We start from the raw sequence: 19,262 nt of genomic DNA on the forward strand, positions 1-19,262 counted from the left end.
CCATGTTTCTAGAACTTGATAAGGCACAGCTGAATGCTTGTGAACTGTGCTGAACAATATGGGTGGAAAAAACAATATCCAGAAACTTTGGGTTACATTTCTTAGTTCATTTTGCAAGAGCTTTTTCTTTTCTTTTAACCCCTGGAACGTTGACTTTGCAAAAACATGGAGGGATTGGATTATTCACAGCTGAGTGTGTGAAATCTCAAAAGCTCTTTTTTCATGTCTGCAAAAAATTTTCCCTTGGCACAGAAGGAGGAGGATGACAACCATGATGTAGGTCTTCCCACCTACACCAAAGCCAGGTCTTCTAGTAGAATAAGTACAGGGCTGGGAGATTGTGATTTCAGCCCTACCACTGACCTGACCTTAATGTCTTGCACCTTAGAAAAACAAACACTTTTAGCAGGTGTCATTATCTTCATTAACAGTGGGGAAAAACAAAGACTAAGAGAAGGTAAGTGACTTACCAAATGTCGCAAAGAAATTCAGTGGCTCAGCTTGTAAGGAAGGGCTGTGTTCTGAATAGTCTTAAATTGGACACAACTAAAACCTAAGGGGCCAAATTCCTCCCTGGTCTAACTCCATCAAGATCTATATCAGACAGGAATTTGGCCCAGGATATCTAATATGCAGCGAATCAAGTCATATGATTTAGCATAGAAGGAACTATGGGCCAGATTTACAAATGCTTACTATCAGATGCTGTATTTACAATGGTGAGTAGTCGCATTAGGAATGATCTTGTAAACACTTATGACTAACTTTACTAATGTGAGTTAGCCCCATTGTCCATATGAACAAACCCTTTGATTACAGTGTCACGTGTTTGTTTACAGGATTTAATCCCCATTAATTTTAGAGGAACTACTCCTGGTATTAAACACTGCTTCTGGTAGTAAGTAGTTGTAGGATCATATTCTATGAAAGTAAGCCCTTACTGCAATAAGCCTTCTGTTTCTAGGATAGTTGTGGTCCCTAGCCAGACTGAAAAGAAAAAAAAAGTATAGACAGTCACATCTGGATGCTAGAACTTTATTACATAGGGTGTGATTTTCAGAGGTACTGAGAACCCACAGCTGCCACTTAAGTCAATGGCCCCGTAAATCAGAACCTTAGTGTGCCCAAACTTGAACACAGCTTGAAATTTCTTTTTCTTGCAACACATGGAGTGATTGTAACTTTTCTCCTAAGGTCTGCCTCCTGGTCCCTACTGAAGGCAATAATCAAATTCCCATTGACTTCAGTCAATGCAAGCTCAACCCAGAGAACTAAAGTTTACGGCTTTTTGCCCTGACATTCATTTAAATTCATTAAAGTCTCTGGTTTGAGTTTCTTTTAAGGCAGAATCCCTTTCCATAGTTTCCATTTCTGGCTGATACAGACATTCGCGGCATTTCCTCCCTCGTGGTTCTCCCACTTGAGTTAGACATTTAGTCACAGCTCTCTCACTACAGCCCATGAACCAGCCCCTCACTCATTTTTCTTGCACACCACGGCTTGTTCTGCTCAAGCCAGCATCTTGGTTTCATTTGATTGTGTAGGCACAGTTCCGATGCTCAACATTTAATAGGGGGAAGTCTCCATTTCACCTGCCCCTATGCTGTAGATTAAACCACCTCATGCTCACAAACCTTAGGCTTGAATAGAGACTGGGAATGGATGAGTCATTACACAAAGTAAAACTATTTTCCCCATGTTATTCCCCCCCCCCAGATGTTCTTGTTAACTGCTGGAAATGGCCTACCTTGCTTGTCACCATGAAAGGTTTCCTCCTCCACCCCCACCCCCTCTGCTGGGTGATGGCTTATCTTAAGTGATCACTCTCCTTACAGTGGTATGATAAACCCATTGTTTCATGTTCTCTGTGTGTCTATATCAATCTCCCCTCTGTATTTCCACCCAATGCATCCGATGAAGTGAGCTGTAGCTCACGAAAGCTTATGCTCCAAATAAATGTGTAGTCTCTAAGGTGCCACAAGTCCTCCTTTTCTTTTGCGAATACAGACCAAACCCGGCTGCTACCCGGAACCTTTTTACACACCCCCTTCCCCTTCCACGCCGGTCCTGCCGCCTGCCCAGCTGTCTTGCGGCAGTCCATTGCGCGTCCTAGCGCCTGCGGCCCTGACAGGGGGCGCCAAGAGAGCTTTCTCGCCGGTAGGCGAAGGGAGCCGCGGGTGAGCGGGTCCAGGGGCTGTGCGAAGTCTCTGCGTTCTGCGCCAGAGGGACTAGACCGGGGGAGAAGGGAGACCGCGGGCAACCCACGATGGCTGAGGTCGGGTTCCTTCTCTGATCACACCGCCAGGTGAGCTGGCCGGCCACAAAGAGCAGGGCTGGATTCCCGTCCTCCCAACTCGCCCTCGTGCCGTTTGACTGGTGCGGAGAGGTGAGTTTGATGCACGAAGAGGCATCTGGCTGAATAGGGCTGGCGCGCACATAGCCAAGGGCTACTGCCGCGAGTGGGGGGACCCTGGCAAAGCCAGCCACTATCTCTGTGCTTTGCCAAGAGCAACAAACAAGCTGCTTAATTGTTACCGGTTTCTCTCTTTGGCGATTCCCCAAATCGGGCAGAGCTAGAAGAGGACGGGCTTCCTCGGATCATCTCCGGATTCTGCACGGGAAGGTATTAGGGGAGACACCCTCTACTTCTGGGGTTCCCTCCTGGCTGCTAATTTTAACAACAGGAGCGAGGGGCAAATCACATTGTGAGCTTGTCCATCTGCCCAGGAGTGGGGGAGGATTCCTTCAGGTCTTTCATTAGGAAGCAAAATATTACCTGTTGCACTGTATTATTTAATCAGCGACAGCCGTGGGCTTGGAACAGCGATCTGTAATTATTTCAGGGACTGTCTTGCTGTGCTCATCACACCTGGGAAGCCAAACATTTGCAAGCTGACTGTCAGAAAACCAGAGAGAAGCAAAGTATCCCTTAGAAGATCACACTGCAGATCTATATGCCTCTCGCTCTTTTGCTGTGATAAGGATACTGAGGCAGAGACCTACAGAAAATAGGAAGAGAAATAAATGTGTAAACTAGTATTTGTTTATTAAGTAGGGATGGCAGTTGTGCGGTTGACTTAAATCAAATGTACTTTTTTTTTATTTTAATGCATGGGCCTGATTGAGAAGGGAATCTTTGCTCATAGTTTTTTAAAGACGTTCTTGTGACAAACCAGCATTCATACTTTTTCAATGACATTTGAGTATGAAAATGAATACTGGATTTCTTTTGGAGCCAGAGCACACCCAGCAGTATGTCAATCTTTACTTAGAGAGAGTTTGTTTTATAGCAACACGTTGTCTTGCTTTCTCTCTTTTGCTCTGCTATAGAAATATGGGGTTCAGATTCTCAACTCAGTTTCTGTAGTGTAAATAAGGAACAAATCAAACTGATGGAGTTACTCCAGATATAGACCAGATTGGCATCTAGTCCATAATTTTTAGAGGAAGGTAGCATGCAAATATAGAAAAGGGACACTTGAAACCCTCTAATTTACAGTGTGCATTTATAGTCATCCAGAAATAAGTGTCAATCTCTTTAAACAGTAAGGGTCAGATTCTCTCTGTAAATTGACAAAGCTCCATTGACTTCAGAGCTACTCCAGTTTACACCAGGTGAGAATCTGTTGTCAGCAGTTATGTGTATTAAAAACCCCAAACCAAGCAATTAAAACTAGGGATTATAGTACAGATTGATTTAAGTACTTTCTTCTGCCAGAATATTCTAGCATTTTTGATTTCCTACCTAAAGCTGAAAGTGAGAGGAATGTATTGGCTGCATCACATTTATGTCTTTCTTCCATGAGCAGAACTAGAGTAAGAAAAACAAGTTTTGCTACAAATGATTTTACATGATTCGCTTTTGACAAAGCATGCAACCGTGACTTTATTAGGTTAGAAATTGAAAGGCAAATGTTTGTATTCTTTGGAGTTCAATTCCTGTCTCTCTGCTAGTAGATGAAACAATTCATAAAAGGTTTTTTCCTTTCTAAATGCTTGTACAAGATGAATATGATTTGCCGTTTACTCCTCTGCAAAATAAACCAGAAGCATGAGATCTCAAAAATACATTCATATCCTTCTCTAGATAAAGTACATTGGACAAGATTTGTGCAACATATTGTATTCTGGAGAAAATTTAATAAAACATTATTTTATTTCACAAAGTTTCTTGAAATGTGTTATTGCTTTAGTGTGGGCAATGCTAATGTAGCAATTAATGTAGCTGATATTTATGATTAAAATAATCTTACGTCTTTCAAAAGAAATATTGGCAAACCTTTCTAACAAACAGAGATTGGTATTTTTTGTGAAACATGCTGTGTACAGAAGTAAAATTATACTATGGTATAATTGGCGAGATGAATTACCCACACTAAATGGTAGTATTGGTACAATACTAATAATCTATAGTGCCTTCATTAATAGATCTCAAAGCACTTGACAGAGGAAAGTAAATTTAGTTATCCTTAAATTCACAGATGGGAAAATTGAGGCACAGAGAGGTGACATAACACACTGAAGGTCATACAGCAGGGCAAGAGAGGTAGTAGGAACATTCTTATGTGATCTTTAAAAATATATAAAGAGAAACTTCAGTGTCCCTTTCTAGCCCTGTGCTTCTCTGAATATTTACGTCTGAGCTGAGTCTTCTTACACAAAGAACATCAAGGAACTTTGTGGAAAGACTTTGTTTACTGGAATGGGCAGGTGCAAATATTTAGAACTGTTGAAGACATTTAAGTAACTACTGCTGCCGAGTAATTGGGACTTTGAATAATTGAGGGTTGGGAAAGGGAAAGGGAGTTCAACTATCTGCAAATAGATTAATGAATAGTTATGGTTTTAAAATATATTCTGTAAAATAAAATTCATTAAAGTTAGTTTGGCCAAAAGTAGTAACTTAATATAAGCTATCCCAGCTGGCTTAAAAAAAAGTAACAGAGAACCTTATATGGCATTATGAGCTGAGCGCTGAAGATTACTGAATGAGAACTGTGTTCAACAAAGTGTCACGGGCATGTCTCAACAGCTGAGCTAGAAAACTACTGTGATATATATTCTACACAAAAGGTGACAAATACCAAAGGTGTCAGTAGCGTTACTTCTGTGTTTGAGGACATTAGCATATGGTTTAAATAAAGAAGTATTTAGGAAGAGTCTGATTTCTGCCTACTCACTGTATTACACCGCTTTAAGGTTCTGTGCAGAAGTCACAATGGCGTGGTGAAGCTGAAGACAGGACCTGGGAACCTTCCATCTGCTCAAGTCTGGGTAATCCAGTGAATTCTCCATCGTTCCATTTTTCCACCATGGCTAAAAGTGCGGAAGTGAAGCTGGCGATCTTTGGTCGAGCCGGCGTGGGGAAGTCAGGTATATTTGTTGTCTGTTTTTCTTCTGCCTTTGATCAGGTGGCTTTTCCCTCACTCTTTCTAGTGTTCTCAAAATGAGCCTTTTGTGTACTCAAAAAACAGTTGGGCCTTACTCTTATTTTATGTATACAAGCATGAATCATGCAGAGCATCATGGAAGCCAGTGGGTGATATGGGTGTAAAGCTGTGTCCAGAGAGATCAGCATCAGGCCCATAATTTTAATTTAGCTTTCCACACTATTTTTCATGCTCTAGGCTCTGCAAAATAGAAGGAATAGTATAAAAATGAAGTGGGAACAGGCCTACTGTTTTAAGTCCATGCCAAGACTCCTATTGATTGCTATGGAGATAGAGATGGACTAGCATTGTTTAATTTGTCCCTATATAGCTTGCTTGGATTACGGCATGTTGACTATTATTGTTTAATTCCCTATATAAAAGGAGGTGGGAGTCGAGGTAGAATAATGCACTTGTCCTGAGCAATATTGAGTGCTGCAGTGCCTATTGGTTCCAGTGGGGATTTCTGGTGCTCAGCAACTCACAGGATCAGACCCTAGGAAAGTGTGCTAGAAGCCATGTGGAGCTAACCACCACACAGCAGTTTTCACAGGATTCTAAAGAGCAGTGGAAGGACCCAATCAGCTCAGGGTGGCTTTTTGGATGACCCAGCTTTGCCTTGTTTTGAGGAGGATAAAACAACAATCGACTTTATTCACGACATCACTATTTTGGCCCCCTGCAGGGTGGAGAGGAAACAGCTGGCATCTGTTTTACATAGAACATCCCTCTTCCTGGCTGCCACTTAAAATTAGCTTTGAATGAGCAAGTTAAAATATTTTTAGGCTCAGAGGAGTCACAGAACTCCCATCCACTTCAGCGCCCAGGGAATGACTGAGCCCTTTAGAGAGCTGCTGGCTAAATTCACCTGCCAACTCCCTTGGTGTGCCTAGTGAAACAAACACCTAGAAGAAAGTGACAATCTCAGCAGAAAACAAACATTTAGACACCCCCCTTTTCTACTGATCTATTCATTCCAAGCTCAGTTTTCTCAATATTTTCGGGGATTTTGACATCAGAAGGTTTGCATGTGATGCACCATTTGTACTTAGAGCAGTACAATGGTGCATTTGTAGAAACAAGTACTGACTGAAAGAAAAGGAGTACTTGTGGCACCTTAGAGACTAACAAATTTATTAGAGCATAAGCTTTCGTGAGCTACAGCTCACTTCATCGGATGCATTTGGTGGAAAAAACAGAGGGGAGATTTATATACACACACAGAGAACATGAAACAATGGGTTTATCATACATACTGTAAGGAGAGTGATCACTTAAGATAAGCCATCACCAGCAGCAGGGGGGGAAAGGAGGAAAACCTTTCATGGTGACAAGCAAGGTAGGCTAATTCCAGCAGTTAACAAGAATATCTGAGGAACAGTGGGGAGTGGGGTGGGGGGAGAAATAACATGGGGAAATAGTTTTACTTTGTGTAATGACCCATCCACTCCCAGTCTCTATTCAAGCCTAAATTAATTGTATCCAGTTTGCAAATTAATTCCAATTCAGCAGTCTCTCGTTGGAGTCTGGTTTTGAAGCTTTTTTGTTGAAGGATAGCCACTCTCAGGTCTGTAATCGAGTGACCAGAGAGATTGAAGTGTTCTCCGACTGATTTTTGAATGTTATAATTCTTGATGTCTGATTTGTGTCCATTTATTCTTTTACGTAGAGACTGTCCAGTTTGGCCAATGTACATGGCAGAGGGGCATTGCTGGCACATGATGGCATATATCACATTGGTAGATGCGCAGGTGAACGAGCCTCTGATAGTGTGGCTGATGTGATTAGGCCCTATGATGGTATCCCCTGAATAGATATGTCGACAGAGTTGGCAATGGGCTTTGTTGCAAGGATAGGTTCCTGGGTTAGTGGTTCTGTTGTGTGGTGTGTGGTTGCTAGTGAGTATTTGCTTCAGATTGGGGGGCTGTCTGTAAGCAAGGACTGGCCTGTCTCCCAAGATCTGTGAGAGTGATGGCTCGTCCTTCAGGATAGGTTGTAGATCCTTGATGATGCGTTGGAGAGGTTTTAGTTGGGGGCTGAAGGTGATGGCTAGTGGCGTTCTGTTATTTTCTTTGCTGGGCCTGTCCTGTAGTAGGTGACTTCTGGGTACTCTTCTGGCTCTGTCAATCTGTTTCTTCACTTCAGCAGGTGGGTATTGTAGTTGTAGGAATGCATGATAGAGATCTTGTAGGTGTTTGTCTCTGTCTGAGGGGTTGGAGCAAATGCAGTTATATCGCAGAGCTTGGCTGTAGACAATGGATCGAATGGTATGATCTGGATGAAAGCTAGAGGCATGTAGGTAGGAATAGCGGTCAGTAGGTTTCCGATATAGGGTGGTGTTTATGTGACCATCGCTTATTAGCACCGTAGTGTCCAGGAAGTGGATCTCTTGTGTGGACTGGTCCAGGCTGAGGTTGATGGTGGGATGGAAATTGTTGAAATCATGGTGGAATTCCTCAAGGGCTTCTTTTCCATGGGTCCAGATGATGAAGATGTCATCAGTGTAGCGCAAGTAGAGTAGGGGCATTAGGGGACGAGAGCTGAGGAAATGTTGTTCTAAGTCAGCCATAAAAATGTTGGCATACTGTGGGGCCATGCGGGTACCCATCGCAGTGCCGCTGATTTGAAGGTATACATTGTCCCCAAATGTGAAATAGTTATGGGTGAGGACAAAGTCACAAAGTTCAGCCACCAGGTTAGCCGTGACAGTATCGGGGATACTGTTCCTGATGGCTTGTAGTCCATCTTTGTGTGGAATGTTGGTGTAGAGGCCTTCTACATCCATAGTGGCTAGGATGGTGTTTTTAGGAAGATCACCAATGGACTGTAGTTTCCTCAGGAAGTCAGTGGTGTCTCGAAGATAGCTGGGAGTGCTGGTAACGAAGGGCCTGAGGAGGGAGTCCACATAGCCAGACAATCCTGCTGTCAGGGTGCCAATGCCTGAGATGATGGGGCGTCCAGGATTTCCAGGTTTATGGATCTTGGGTAGCAGATAGAATACTCCAGGTCAGGGTTCTAGGGGTGTGTCTGTGCGGATTTGTTCTTGTGCTTTTTCAGGGAGTTTCTTGAGCAAATGCTGTAGTTTCTTTTGGTAACTCTCAGTGGGATCAGAGGGTAATGGCTTGTAGAAAGTGGTGTTGGAGAGCTTCCTAGTAGCCTCTTGTTCATACTCCGACCTATTCATGATGACAACAGCACCTCCTTTGTCAGCCTTTTTGGTATGATGTCAGAGTTGTTAAGGAGGTGCTGTCGTTAACAGACGGTTAACTGGAAGTGCCGTAATAAATCTGCCTTTACTTTCTACCATTTATTCTATTTAAGTTTTGCAAGTCAGTTTGGACAGTGAAATAAGGTCAGTTAGTTTCACTTTTTGTTTGTAGTCAAACTCTGTTTATGGTTGTGGTTGCCTAGCACAATGCTTTGATTGGATTCAGGATAATGAAGGAGAATCTCCCTCCCAAGTGTCCCCTCTCCCAAAAAAGCTTTTTCAGCAAAATTAACCCCCCTCCACACACACACACACACACTATTTCTCTTCATATGAGGTTTTGTAACTTTTGAAGAAAAAAAAAAAGAGAGATTTTAACTGTTCAGTCAAAAATAATCAGCAATGTCCTTCATAAGAACATCTAGCATGTGAGTGGTACAGTTTTCACATTTGGTCTTCCCTTTGTGGCCTTCACTACACTAAGGTTTTCTGGCAATTATTCCTCACTGTGCTAATATCAGGACAACTTTACTGGTGGTAGCAATACTGAGACTGCTATTGTGGATCAACTATGAGCAGGATGAAAGACAAAATAGTCCCCAAAGAGCAAACTGTAGTGGACAGAGAGGCCCAGTGTTAGGATGTAATAGATGCTGCCTCTAAATGGTTTTTTTTGGGAGAGATGTAGATTCTTGAAAAAAGAAAAGGAATACTTGTGGCACCTTAGAGACCAACAAATTTATTTGAGCATAAGCTTTCGTGAGCTACAGCTCACTTCATCGGATGCATTCAGTGGAAATACAGTGGGGAGATTTATATACACACACACAGAACATGAAACAGTGGGTTTTATCATACACACTGTAAGGAGAGTGATCACTTAAGATGAGCTATTACCAGCAGGTGGGAAGGGAAGGAAGAAAACCTTTTCTTCCCCACCCCCACCCCCACCCCCCACTGTTCCTCAGACGTTCTTGTCAACTGCTGGAAATGGCCCACCTTGATTATCACCACAAAAGGTTTTCTTCCCCCCCCACCCGCTGGTAATAGCTCATCTTAAGTGATCATTCTCCTTACAGTGTGTATGATAAAACCCACTGTTTCATGTTCTGTGTGTGTATATAAATCTCTCCACTGTATTTCCACTGAATGCATCCGATGAAGTGAGCTGTAGCTCACGAAAGCTTATGCTCAAATAAATTTGTTGGTCTCTAAGGTGCCACAAGTCCTCCTTTTCTTTTTGCGAATACAGACTAACATGGCTGCTACTCTGAAACCTGTAGATTCTTGAGTGTCCATATAATTTTCTATCAAGATATGTGTCCAGTTTATGATATGTAGTGTGTGAAATCCTGGTTTCTCTGACTGTACAGTACCAGACTTGACTAAGCCAGACAGCTGGAAGTTAAGCCAAGTTCTAAAAGCCAGAACATGACTCAAGACACTGGAGTGGACAAGATGCATATGAAGAAGGAAATACACGTGGCAATAAATAAGACTATTATGATTACCAGAGAGTTGTTCCAAAATAAGGTCACTGGCTTTCTCTCGTTTTTGGCCCATCCTCATTTAACAAGACAGGGCCAGACATTAGGTTCCAGTCTGGCTTAAGCCTTCATTGGCTTTCCTCCCTCAGAGCAGAACATTTGTGAAGTTACAGAAGCATATTGTAATGTCCTGGAAAGATTCCCCTCCCAATTCTTGTTCAGGGTTTGGGAATGACTGAACCCGAGGTAGTCATAACGAATTTTTTGCAGAAGAAATAGTGTGTGCGGGGATAGGATGTTTTGGGAGTTTTAGGCTTCCATCATGCAACAGTGAAGCCAATGGGAGTTTTACCATTGATTTTACTAGCAGTAGGATCTGGGCTTTGGTCTGATCTACATAGTAGTCCACTTAATAGGATGTGTTCAGTAAGACTTCCTATTCTTTCTTTCAGTATATTAATTGAAGGCTCTCAGAAATGTGGGATGGATCATGAGTGATGAAGTCTCAAAGGGCTAAAGCCAGATTAAAACAAACTTCTACACTTTCTGCTACTTGTCAGGTTTCCTTGCCCTTTGGTTTTCTAGGCTAGAGGGTTTTTTGTTTTAAATGGTTACATAATATCTTTTCTCAGTCACAGCCATTATTTACTTATTATCCTACCAGATTAAGACCAGTAGATTTCATTGCTAATTTTATTTTCCTCTCTAGATGTATGTCCTTCAAAGATAGAGGACCAAATCTACTCGCACAGGTGTAAATCAAGAGTACTTCCACAGAAGCTAAGAAGGTTACTTCAGAATTACACTGAGCAATAAATGAGCATTCGGTACACAGTCTCTCTCTTGTGCAAATTAAACCAGGGGAAGTGTTCCAATGCACGAACACACCATGAGCTGGATTCTCCATTCTGCTAAGGCCAGTTTGCACTGCATAAACAATACAAAATGGCCTTAAACTGGCTGCAGATAATGGATAGAGAATTCCTTCTGAGCAGGGGAACTGTTTGCTGTCTCCTGTGTCAGCCACACCCCATCCCCATTTAAGGGGAAGAAAGGAAGTGGCATTCCAATGGCAGGGAAGGGGCATGGCAGAGCTCTACTCTACCCGGTCCTCCGCTGGCGTGAGTTAGGGTGCACTTGCACTGGAGCCAGGCAGCCCTGAATGAGAATGGCCACCAGCTCTCTGTGTCCTCCCCTCTCCACAATGGATGGAATGGAGAATTAAAGCTCCCAGTAGTTTACACTAGGGATGTCAAGCAATTAAAAAACTTAATTGCGACTAATCACGCAATTAAAAAATAATCACAATTAATCATGCTGTTAATAGTACTATTTATATAAATATTTTTGGATGTTTTCCACATTTTCAAATATATTAATTTGTTTCAATTACAACACAGAATACAAAGTGTACGGTGCTCACTTTATATTTATTTTTATTATAAATATTTGTACTGTAAAAATAAAAGAAATAGTACTTTTCAATTCACTTTCTACAAGTACTGTAGTGCAATCACTTTATTGTGAAATTTGAACTTACAAATGTAGAATTATGTACAAAAAAATAACTGCATTCAAAAATAAAACAATGTAAAACTTTAGACCCTACAAGTCCACTCAGTCCTACCTGAAAGTGAGAACAGGCATTCACATGGAAGTGTTGTAGCCGGTGTTGCAAGATATTTATGTGCCAGATCCACTAAAGATTCATGTCCCTTCATGTTTCAACCACCATTCCATAGGACATGCGCATCCATGCTGATGATGGGTTCTGTTCAATAATGATCCAAAGCAGTGCAGACCAATGCATGTTCATTTTCATAATCTGAGTCAGACGCCAGCAGCAGAAGGTTGATTTTCTTTTTTGGTGGTTCGGGGTCTGTAGTTTCCGCATCGGCGTGTTGCTCTTTTAAGACTTCTGAAAGCATGCTCCACACCCTGTCCCGATCAGATTTTGGAAGGCACTTCAGATTCTTACAACTTGGGTTGAGTGCTGTAGCTATCTTTAAAAATTTTACATTGGTACCTTATTTGTGTTTTGTCAAATCTGTAGTGAAAGGGTTCTTAAAATGAACATCATCATCCAAGACTGCTATAACATGAAATATATGGCAGAATGCAGGTAAAACACAAAGCAGGAGACATATAATTCTCCCCCAAGGAATTCAGTCACAAATGTAATTAACACTTTTTTTTTTTTTAAACAAGCTTCATCAGCATGGAAGCATGTCCTCTAGAATGGTGGCCAAAGCATGAAGGCATAAACAAATAAAGCATAAACAACAAAGCATAAACAAATGTTTAGCAGATCTGACACGTATATACCTTGCAATGCTGGCTACAAAAGTGCCATGTGAATGTCTGTTCTCACGTTTAGGTGACATTGTAAATAAGAAGCAGGCAGCAGTATCTCCAATAAATGTGAACAAACTTGTTTATCTTAGCGACTGGCTGAACAAGAAGTAGGACTGAGTGGACTTGTAAGGTCTAAAGTTTTACATTGTTTTGTTTTTAAAGGCAGATATGTAACAAAAAAAATCTATATTTGTTAGTTGTGCCTTCACGATAAAGAGATTGCCCTACAGTACTTGTATGAGGTGAATAGAAAATACTATTTCTTTTGTTTATCGTTTTTACAGTGCAAATATTTGTAAAGTGATATAAAATGATAATATATATAATATAGAGTGAGCACTGTACACTTTATATTCCGTATTGTAATTGAAATCAATATATTTGAAAATATAGAAAAACATTCAAAATATTTTATAAATTTCAATTGGTATTCGATTGTTTGACAGTGCAATTAATCACAATTAATTTTTTTGAGTTAATCGTGTGAGTTAACTGCAATTAATCGACACCCTAGTTTACAAACTGCTGTTCTAATCACTGTTCAGTTTGATTTTACACCTTCATTCCTATGTCAAAGAAAGCTGGGATATCATAATGCAAGTGGCTATTTTAAAACTCTGTGGTATTAACAGCCATTAAAGAAAGACACACAGGTCTGATCCACCAGTGGTTGCAACTAAGGTCTGCAATACATGCATGGGCGGGAGGAGAAAAAGAAAGGATGGAGAGTACTGACCTGTATGGAAGGGGAAGAGCATGAATGTGTGAGAGAGAAAAAGAGAGAAAAGAATGGATGAAAGCATTGAAATGGTTTGAAGTCTTTTCCAGCTCCCAGTTTAATTGGCCTTTAAATACAGTATCTATGCCTAGGAGACTTTTTTTATTTTGACCTTGGAATGATTAGTGTCCAACTAAGGTATGTACTAGCCTAGCTTCCAAAAGCCTGTATGGCTTTTACTCTGTATGGTCCCATCTCAGTGTGGCAGATTGCAGGGTTTTGCACTGACAAATAGATCATTTCTAGGTCACTAGGATGAAGAGTTATGTCTGCTGACTCATGCTGGCAAGTGGCTCCCATCAGTTTCAAGCCAAGATGGAAGAACCTGCCTGAGAGAAAGGTAGCTAGGAATACAGGAGCCCTGGAGAGAAAATGCTAGGAATAGCCATGCTCAGGAGAAAAGCCTAGACAAAGGTTTGTGGTATTTTGTTGTGGCTATTTAAGTGAACAGCAAAGGCAAAACCCAGGAAAGGCCATGATTCAGCAAAGGCTTATTCATGTGGTTAGCTTTGCATAGTATGACTGGAAGGACATAAAGTTAAGCACATGCATAAATTTGGACCATATCCGGCATCTGCTTATGCTGTGCTTGGAGCTCTGTCAGAACTGCATTTGAGCCTGGGGCCCTATGCTACATTGACCCCGCTAACTGCAGCATGCAGACCCAGGTCAGCATATGGCCCTTGTTCAGCGACCACTTTGTTGCAAGAGATCTGCTTTATTCTGTGTTCATTTTCAAAGGGCTGTAACAGGAGCTTCACAGTGCCGCATACAGACTGTGTTTGGGAAGGTCATCCCTTAAAGGCATAGTCCCCAATACTACAACCATCACTAACAAAGCAAAGCTGTGTGAAAAATGAAATGGATGAATCTGGGCTTTTATTCTGTGAGATGTGGCGGTGGTCTGAGGAGATCCTTTTTGGACGTGTGATTTGTGCATGTTTTAAGTTTTATCAAAAGGGAGAGACTTTTACATTTGCCAAAAAACCTGAGAGAACAAAAATCATCTCTTCACTAGAGCCAGTCAAAAACAAGAGGGGGTGGTGAAGGGAATCTACTACATTTGTTTATATGTGGGTGGGGAGGGGCAAGGGGGGTTATGAAATTTTACAAGGTTCTGAACACACACAGCATCTGGTGGAATCACACTTTAACAAGAGAAATGTCTGAAATCAATTCCCTTTTTGTGCCCAGTATGTAATTAAGTACAGAATAGAGATGCAATACAGTGCAGTACCATTTTTTTTTTTTTTTTTTTTTTTGCACAGCACTTTTCATCCAAGTCTATAGCATAAAATGTTTGTTATAGAGCTGGTTGGAAAATGATGGGGCACACTTAACATTTTCCCATTTATATTTTTGAAGTCTCAAATTTAAAAACATTTCAGCCAGCTCTGATTTCTTATGCTACAAAGTTCAGTCTTCAAGACTGACTGGCAACAAGTTACTGAACTCAATATTAGAGTAATTGGGTGAAGTTCTACATCCTGTGTTATACAGGATGTTGGCCGACATGATCTGAACATCCTATCTGGTACAAACATTTTTGAACTATGGATGAAATAAACAGCAGGGGAGGAAACCAAATGGTTGAGGCAGGAGACAAAAATATATCTTCAGATGAGATTTTAAATATACAATAGGTAACTCTCGTAGACGATCAGGGCCGGCCCACAACATTTTGGCACCTGAGGTGGGGAGCTCAAATGATGCCCCCATGCCCCCTCGCTTGGGCCAAAACTTTGAAAGGTCTCAATTCTGCCTTCTTCCTGTTCTACTCCTCTGATGGTACTGCTCTGCTACCTACCCCAATAAAGGAGAACTAACAACTTAAAATGCCTTGTTCAAAAATTTTAAGGAACACTTCACTTTCAAACACCTGAACAGCAAATCTAACTTTTCTTGTCTGCATAGTAAACACTTGCATTTTTACTTGTTTGAATAATCCAAGTGGTGCTTTCCGTGCCTTCTTGGTTGCAAAGATTTGAACTGCTTCCTGCTGAAGATCCACAGTCTGGGCCATCTCATGCTCTGTTGAGATGGTTGCAAGGCCGACCAGCCTGTCCTGTGTCATTGTGGAGCATAGATGTGTTTTTATTAACTTCAGCTTGAAGAAGCTGCGTTCTCCACTGGCAATTATTACAGGAAGTGGTAGAAGTATGTGCAGAGCAACAAAAGCATTTGGAAAGAGGGTGGTCATTTTATTTGTGCACATATATTCCAGAACAGCCTTTGGAGTTGATCCTGCTGAAATGTATCTTGAAAGGGCTTTCAGTTCATCACCTAAATCACTCTCATCAATATTGCGCATATCATCGTGTGTCAACACGGTCCCTACTGCCCTGCATTGCTGGTGTAGGTTTTCTTCAGGTATAGAGAGGAGTTTTGGAATATCATATAACATCCCAAATATACTGCTGTGTTCCTCAAGCTGCATGAAACATTTATCAACTGACTGTATTGCACAATCTAGCACCTGGTTAAAGAATTCAACTTTGAATTGTTGTTTGGGCTCTCTTATTGGATTATCCCGTGCCTCATAATCAAAATGTCTTCTTCTTCGGTGACTGTTGAATTCTTGAATGGGTGGAAAAATAGCTTCAGTGTGAAGTTCCTCTGCCAACTTCTGTGCACTCTTCAGAACTTTTTGAAATCCCTCATCTGACCAGCAAGACTGTAGGTATGACTTTGCTTTGTCCAGTTGTTCCATTGCTCCAGACAGCTTGGAGTCCTTGCTTACAACATTTATATCAAACAGAACGTCATGCCGCAACACTAAGCCACACAGAAATTTGAAGTTGTATATGTTTCTGGTGATTCCATTTCCCACTGCCGCTGTTCTCCCACGAAAGTTCCTATCAAAGGATTATCCTCCATAATGGCAACTATGGCATCCTCTATCATCCCAATTTGGTGTTTGATAGGCTTTATCACCTCTACTCGACTTTCCCATCATGTGGCACTCAGTGGTTTCAGTGTCAGAGAATATATTCCCAGATGTTCCTTCAAAATTTGCCATCGATGAGTTGAGGCAGAGACAAATACATAGATGCTTTGAAATACATTAAAAAATTCAGCAGCCTCACTAGAAGCTGATGCTGCATCACTCACCACCAAGTTCAATGAGTGAGAACTGTATTGGACAAAAAAAGCTAGAGAGTTTAAATCTCGGATCCGTGTCTGCACTCCTCTGTTCTTTCTTCTCATGTTGGCACCATTATCGTAGCCCTGACCTCTCATGTCAGCTATCGCAATTCCCCTATCTTCCAGCTTTTTAAGAAGCACATTTGTCATACCAGCTCCTGTAGTATCATCAATGTCAATAAATTCTAGAAAATGTTCTCTGACAGTCACCATTGCAGGGACATTTTCACTAGGTTCTGTTGTAACAAAACAAACCATTCAAGTCATTTGTTCCGTATGGCTGATGTCAGCTGTGCAGTCCAGAATAACAGCGTAATAGCTTGCTGACTTCAGATCTGCCACAATCTTCTGTTTGACTTTTGTTGCCAGTAACTGTGTGATCTCATTTTGAATTGTTTTTCCAAGATAGTGGTGGGTCTATATTTCTTGGGTGGTGACTCTTCTTAGATGCTCCTGGAGTACAGCATCAGTGCCATCAGCCATCAGTGCCATAATTTTAAGGAAGTTTCCATTGTTTGGCACATACAGCTGATCTGAATTGCCACACAGTGCTAGATCTTGGGTAGCAAGCATTCTCATAATGGCCTTTTCAGAACATTTTGCCAATAAAGAGACTCTGATGCAATCTTCTCTTGAGGTTGATCATCTGTGACGGCCTTTAACCTTAGTCTCATCTCAAGCTCTTTCCACCCATGAAATGCTCTCTGGTGATTTGCTGCCTTCTCATACTATGCCAGATTTCTAGCCAGATTTTTCCAGTCCTTTGTTTCTGTAGAACCCAATGTGTCTGGAACATTAGACTGGAAGAGTTTGCAACAAAAACAGTATGCAGCATTCTGGGGTTTTGAGTACATAAGCCATGGCCTTTCCACTTTGTCACCATTGGGGATTTCACGCCAGTAATGTGTTGGATGGAAACTTCTATTTTCATTGTCTTTGGGGAACATGAAGTTTTTCACTTGCTGTGGCCCATGCAGTACAAGGAAGTCCTTCGGGCTACTGCTCAAGTGTGTCCACAGTCCTGTATCATCTAGACCAGGGATCGGCAATCTATGGCACGTGTGCCAAAGATGGCAAGCGAGCCCATTTTTTAATGGCACGCTGCTGCCTGCCAGGGTTCCGGCAGGCAGCAGTGTGCCATTAAAAATCCGGCCTGACCCAGACCGGCTCGCTGTTCTCCACTCCCCGCCCCCACCTGCGGGGGCAAGAGGCAGGGGGCAGAAGCTTGGTCCTGCCAGCTCCCCTGCCTCTTCCCGCAGTGTGCTGGGTTCCTGCCCCTCCTCGTCTTCCTTAGCACGATCAGCTTATGGCCCTTGTCATGAAGGGGGTGGGGGAGGAGCGGAGTCAGCGTGCTTGCTGCTCCTGGCGGAGGCAGAGAAGAAGCAGGGCCAGGGCCTTGGGGATGCGGGGCATATCCCCTCCAGCCTCTGCCATGAGCACCCCACACCCCCAGCCCTCTGCCCTGACCCCCCTCACACACACCCAGCCCTCTGCCCTGCAGCCCCGCACACCCCCAAGACCCCTGCCCTGAGCCCTGTACACCTCCTCTCACACACATAGCCCTCTGTTTGACTCCTTCACCCCCCCATGACCCCAGCCCTGACTCTGGCACCCCCACACCCCATGCACCCCTCCCACATCCTGACTTTTGCACCCCCCACTTCCCCACCCCCACCCTGAGCAACAAATGGGAGCTCCTGCACTTCCCCCCACACATTTCCACCTGCACCCCTCCCACCAAATGGGAGCTGCCCAGGTAAGTGCTCCACACCCAAACCTCCTGCCCCAACCCTGAGCCCCCTCCCTCATTCTAGCTCCTGGCCAGACCCTGCACCCCAACCCCCAGCCTGCTCCTTCACCCCCAGCCCTGTGTTCAGTGCACTCCTGCCCTCAGCTCAGTGCAGAGAGAGAGGAAGAGAATGGCTAGGACCAGGGAGAAGGTAGGCACCCACTCTATGTGGGCAGGGCCAGGATCCTAGACTGGCAGCAGGCTGAGTGGATTTGGCAGGCAGGATTCCGGCTGGCAGGAGCCAGCGGATGGAACCCCTGAGCGGCAGTGGGCTGAGCCGCTCAAGCCACTGCCGGTCTGGGGTTCTGGCCCCTTGCCAGCCAGGGTCCCGGCCGCAGGCCCTGCTCAGCCTGCTGCCGGCCTAGGTGAACAGAACTCCAGACCAGCAGCGGGCTGAGCAGGCTGGCGGTGTGAGATCAACATTTTAATTTAATTTTAAATGAATCTTCTTAAACATTTTGAAAACCTTGTTTATTTTACAATACAACAATAGTTTAGTTATATAATATACAGACTCAGAGAGAGAAAAAGAGAGAAAGAGAGAGAGACCTTTTAAAAAACATTAAAATGTATTACTGGCACGTGAAACCTTAAATTAAAGTGAATAAATGAAGACTCGGCACACCGCTTCTGAAAGGTTGCTGACCCCTGATCTAGACTTAAGGAACTAACCTCAGCAGCAGCTGTTTCTTGCGCCTCCACCACACTCTTCTCTGATCTAAACTTTTCTTCAGGAATGTGCATGGTTGCATCCATTTGGGATGGAGATATGGATGCTGCAGTAGCTGCCAGGTCACCTGCACTCTGACTAACTGGAAGATCAGGCATCTCCTCACCACTCACATCCTCACTGGGGCCGTAAGGCTCACTGTGAACATTTGTGTCTATGTATCTCAGGAGACCTCCTTCCTGCTTAGATAGAAAAGCTCCTTTGCTTGCTTTCTTTTTCTGAATGCTGCCCCAGAGGGGCGTTTTCTTCTTTCACTCATGACTGCTGTTCTGTGCCAGCTATAGTGGCTCTCAACACTCAGTTGAAGGGGACAAATAAGCAGGCTGGTAGCAGGGCCTGAGT

At 42.9% G+C, this 19,262-nt stretch overlaps 1 protein-coding gene across 5 annotated transcripts in view; it reads left to right on the forward strand.

Annotated features, from left to right (window-relative positions):
• RERG (RAS like estrogen regulated growth inhibitor) overlaps nucleotides 1–19,262 on the forward strand; it is a 181,167-nt gene that overhangs the window by 31,714 nt on the left and 130,191 nt on the right. For 2 of the 5 annotated variants that reach the window (XM_038387947.2, XM_038387950.2), the window contains exons 1-2: nucleotides 2,066–2,386; nucleotides 5,200–5,373. In XM_038387947.2, coding sequence (XP_038243875.1) covers nucleotides 5,313–5,373 — 61 coding nt within the window. In that variant the 5' untranslated portion in view covers nucleotides 2,066–2,386; nucleotides 5,200–5,312. Of the gene's footprint in view, nucleotides 1–2,065; nucleotides 2,387–2,410; nucleotides 2,624–5,199; nucleotides 5,374–19,262 lie in introns of those variants that run through there. The other 3 variants (XM_038387948.2, XM_043517330.1, XM_038387949.2) reach the window with 3 other exon arrangements.

The sequence above is a fragment of the Dermochelys coriacea genome, chromosome 1 (genome assembly GCF_009764565.3).
Source record: "Dermochelys coriacea isolate rDerCor1 chromosome 1, rDerCor1.pri.v4, whole genome shotgun sequence".
In the NCBI taxonomy this organism is placed as follows: domain Eukaryota; kingdom Metazoa; phylum Chordata; order Testudines; family Dermochelyidae; genus Dermochelys; species Dermochelys coriacea.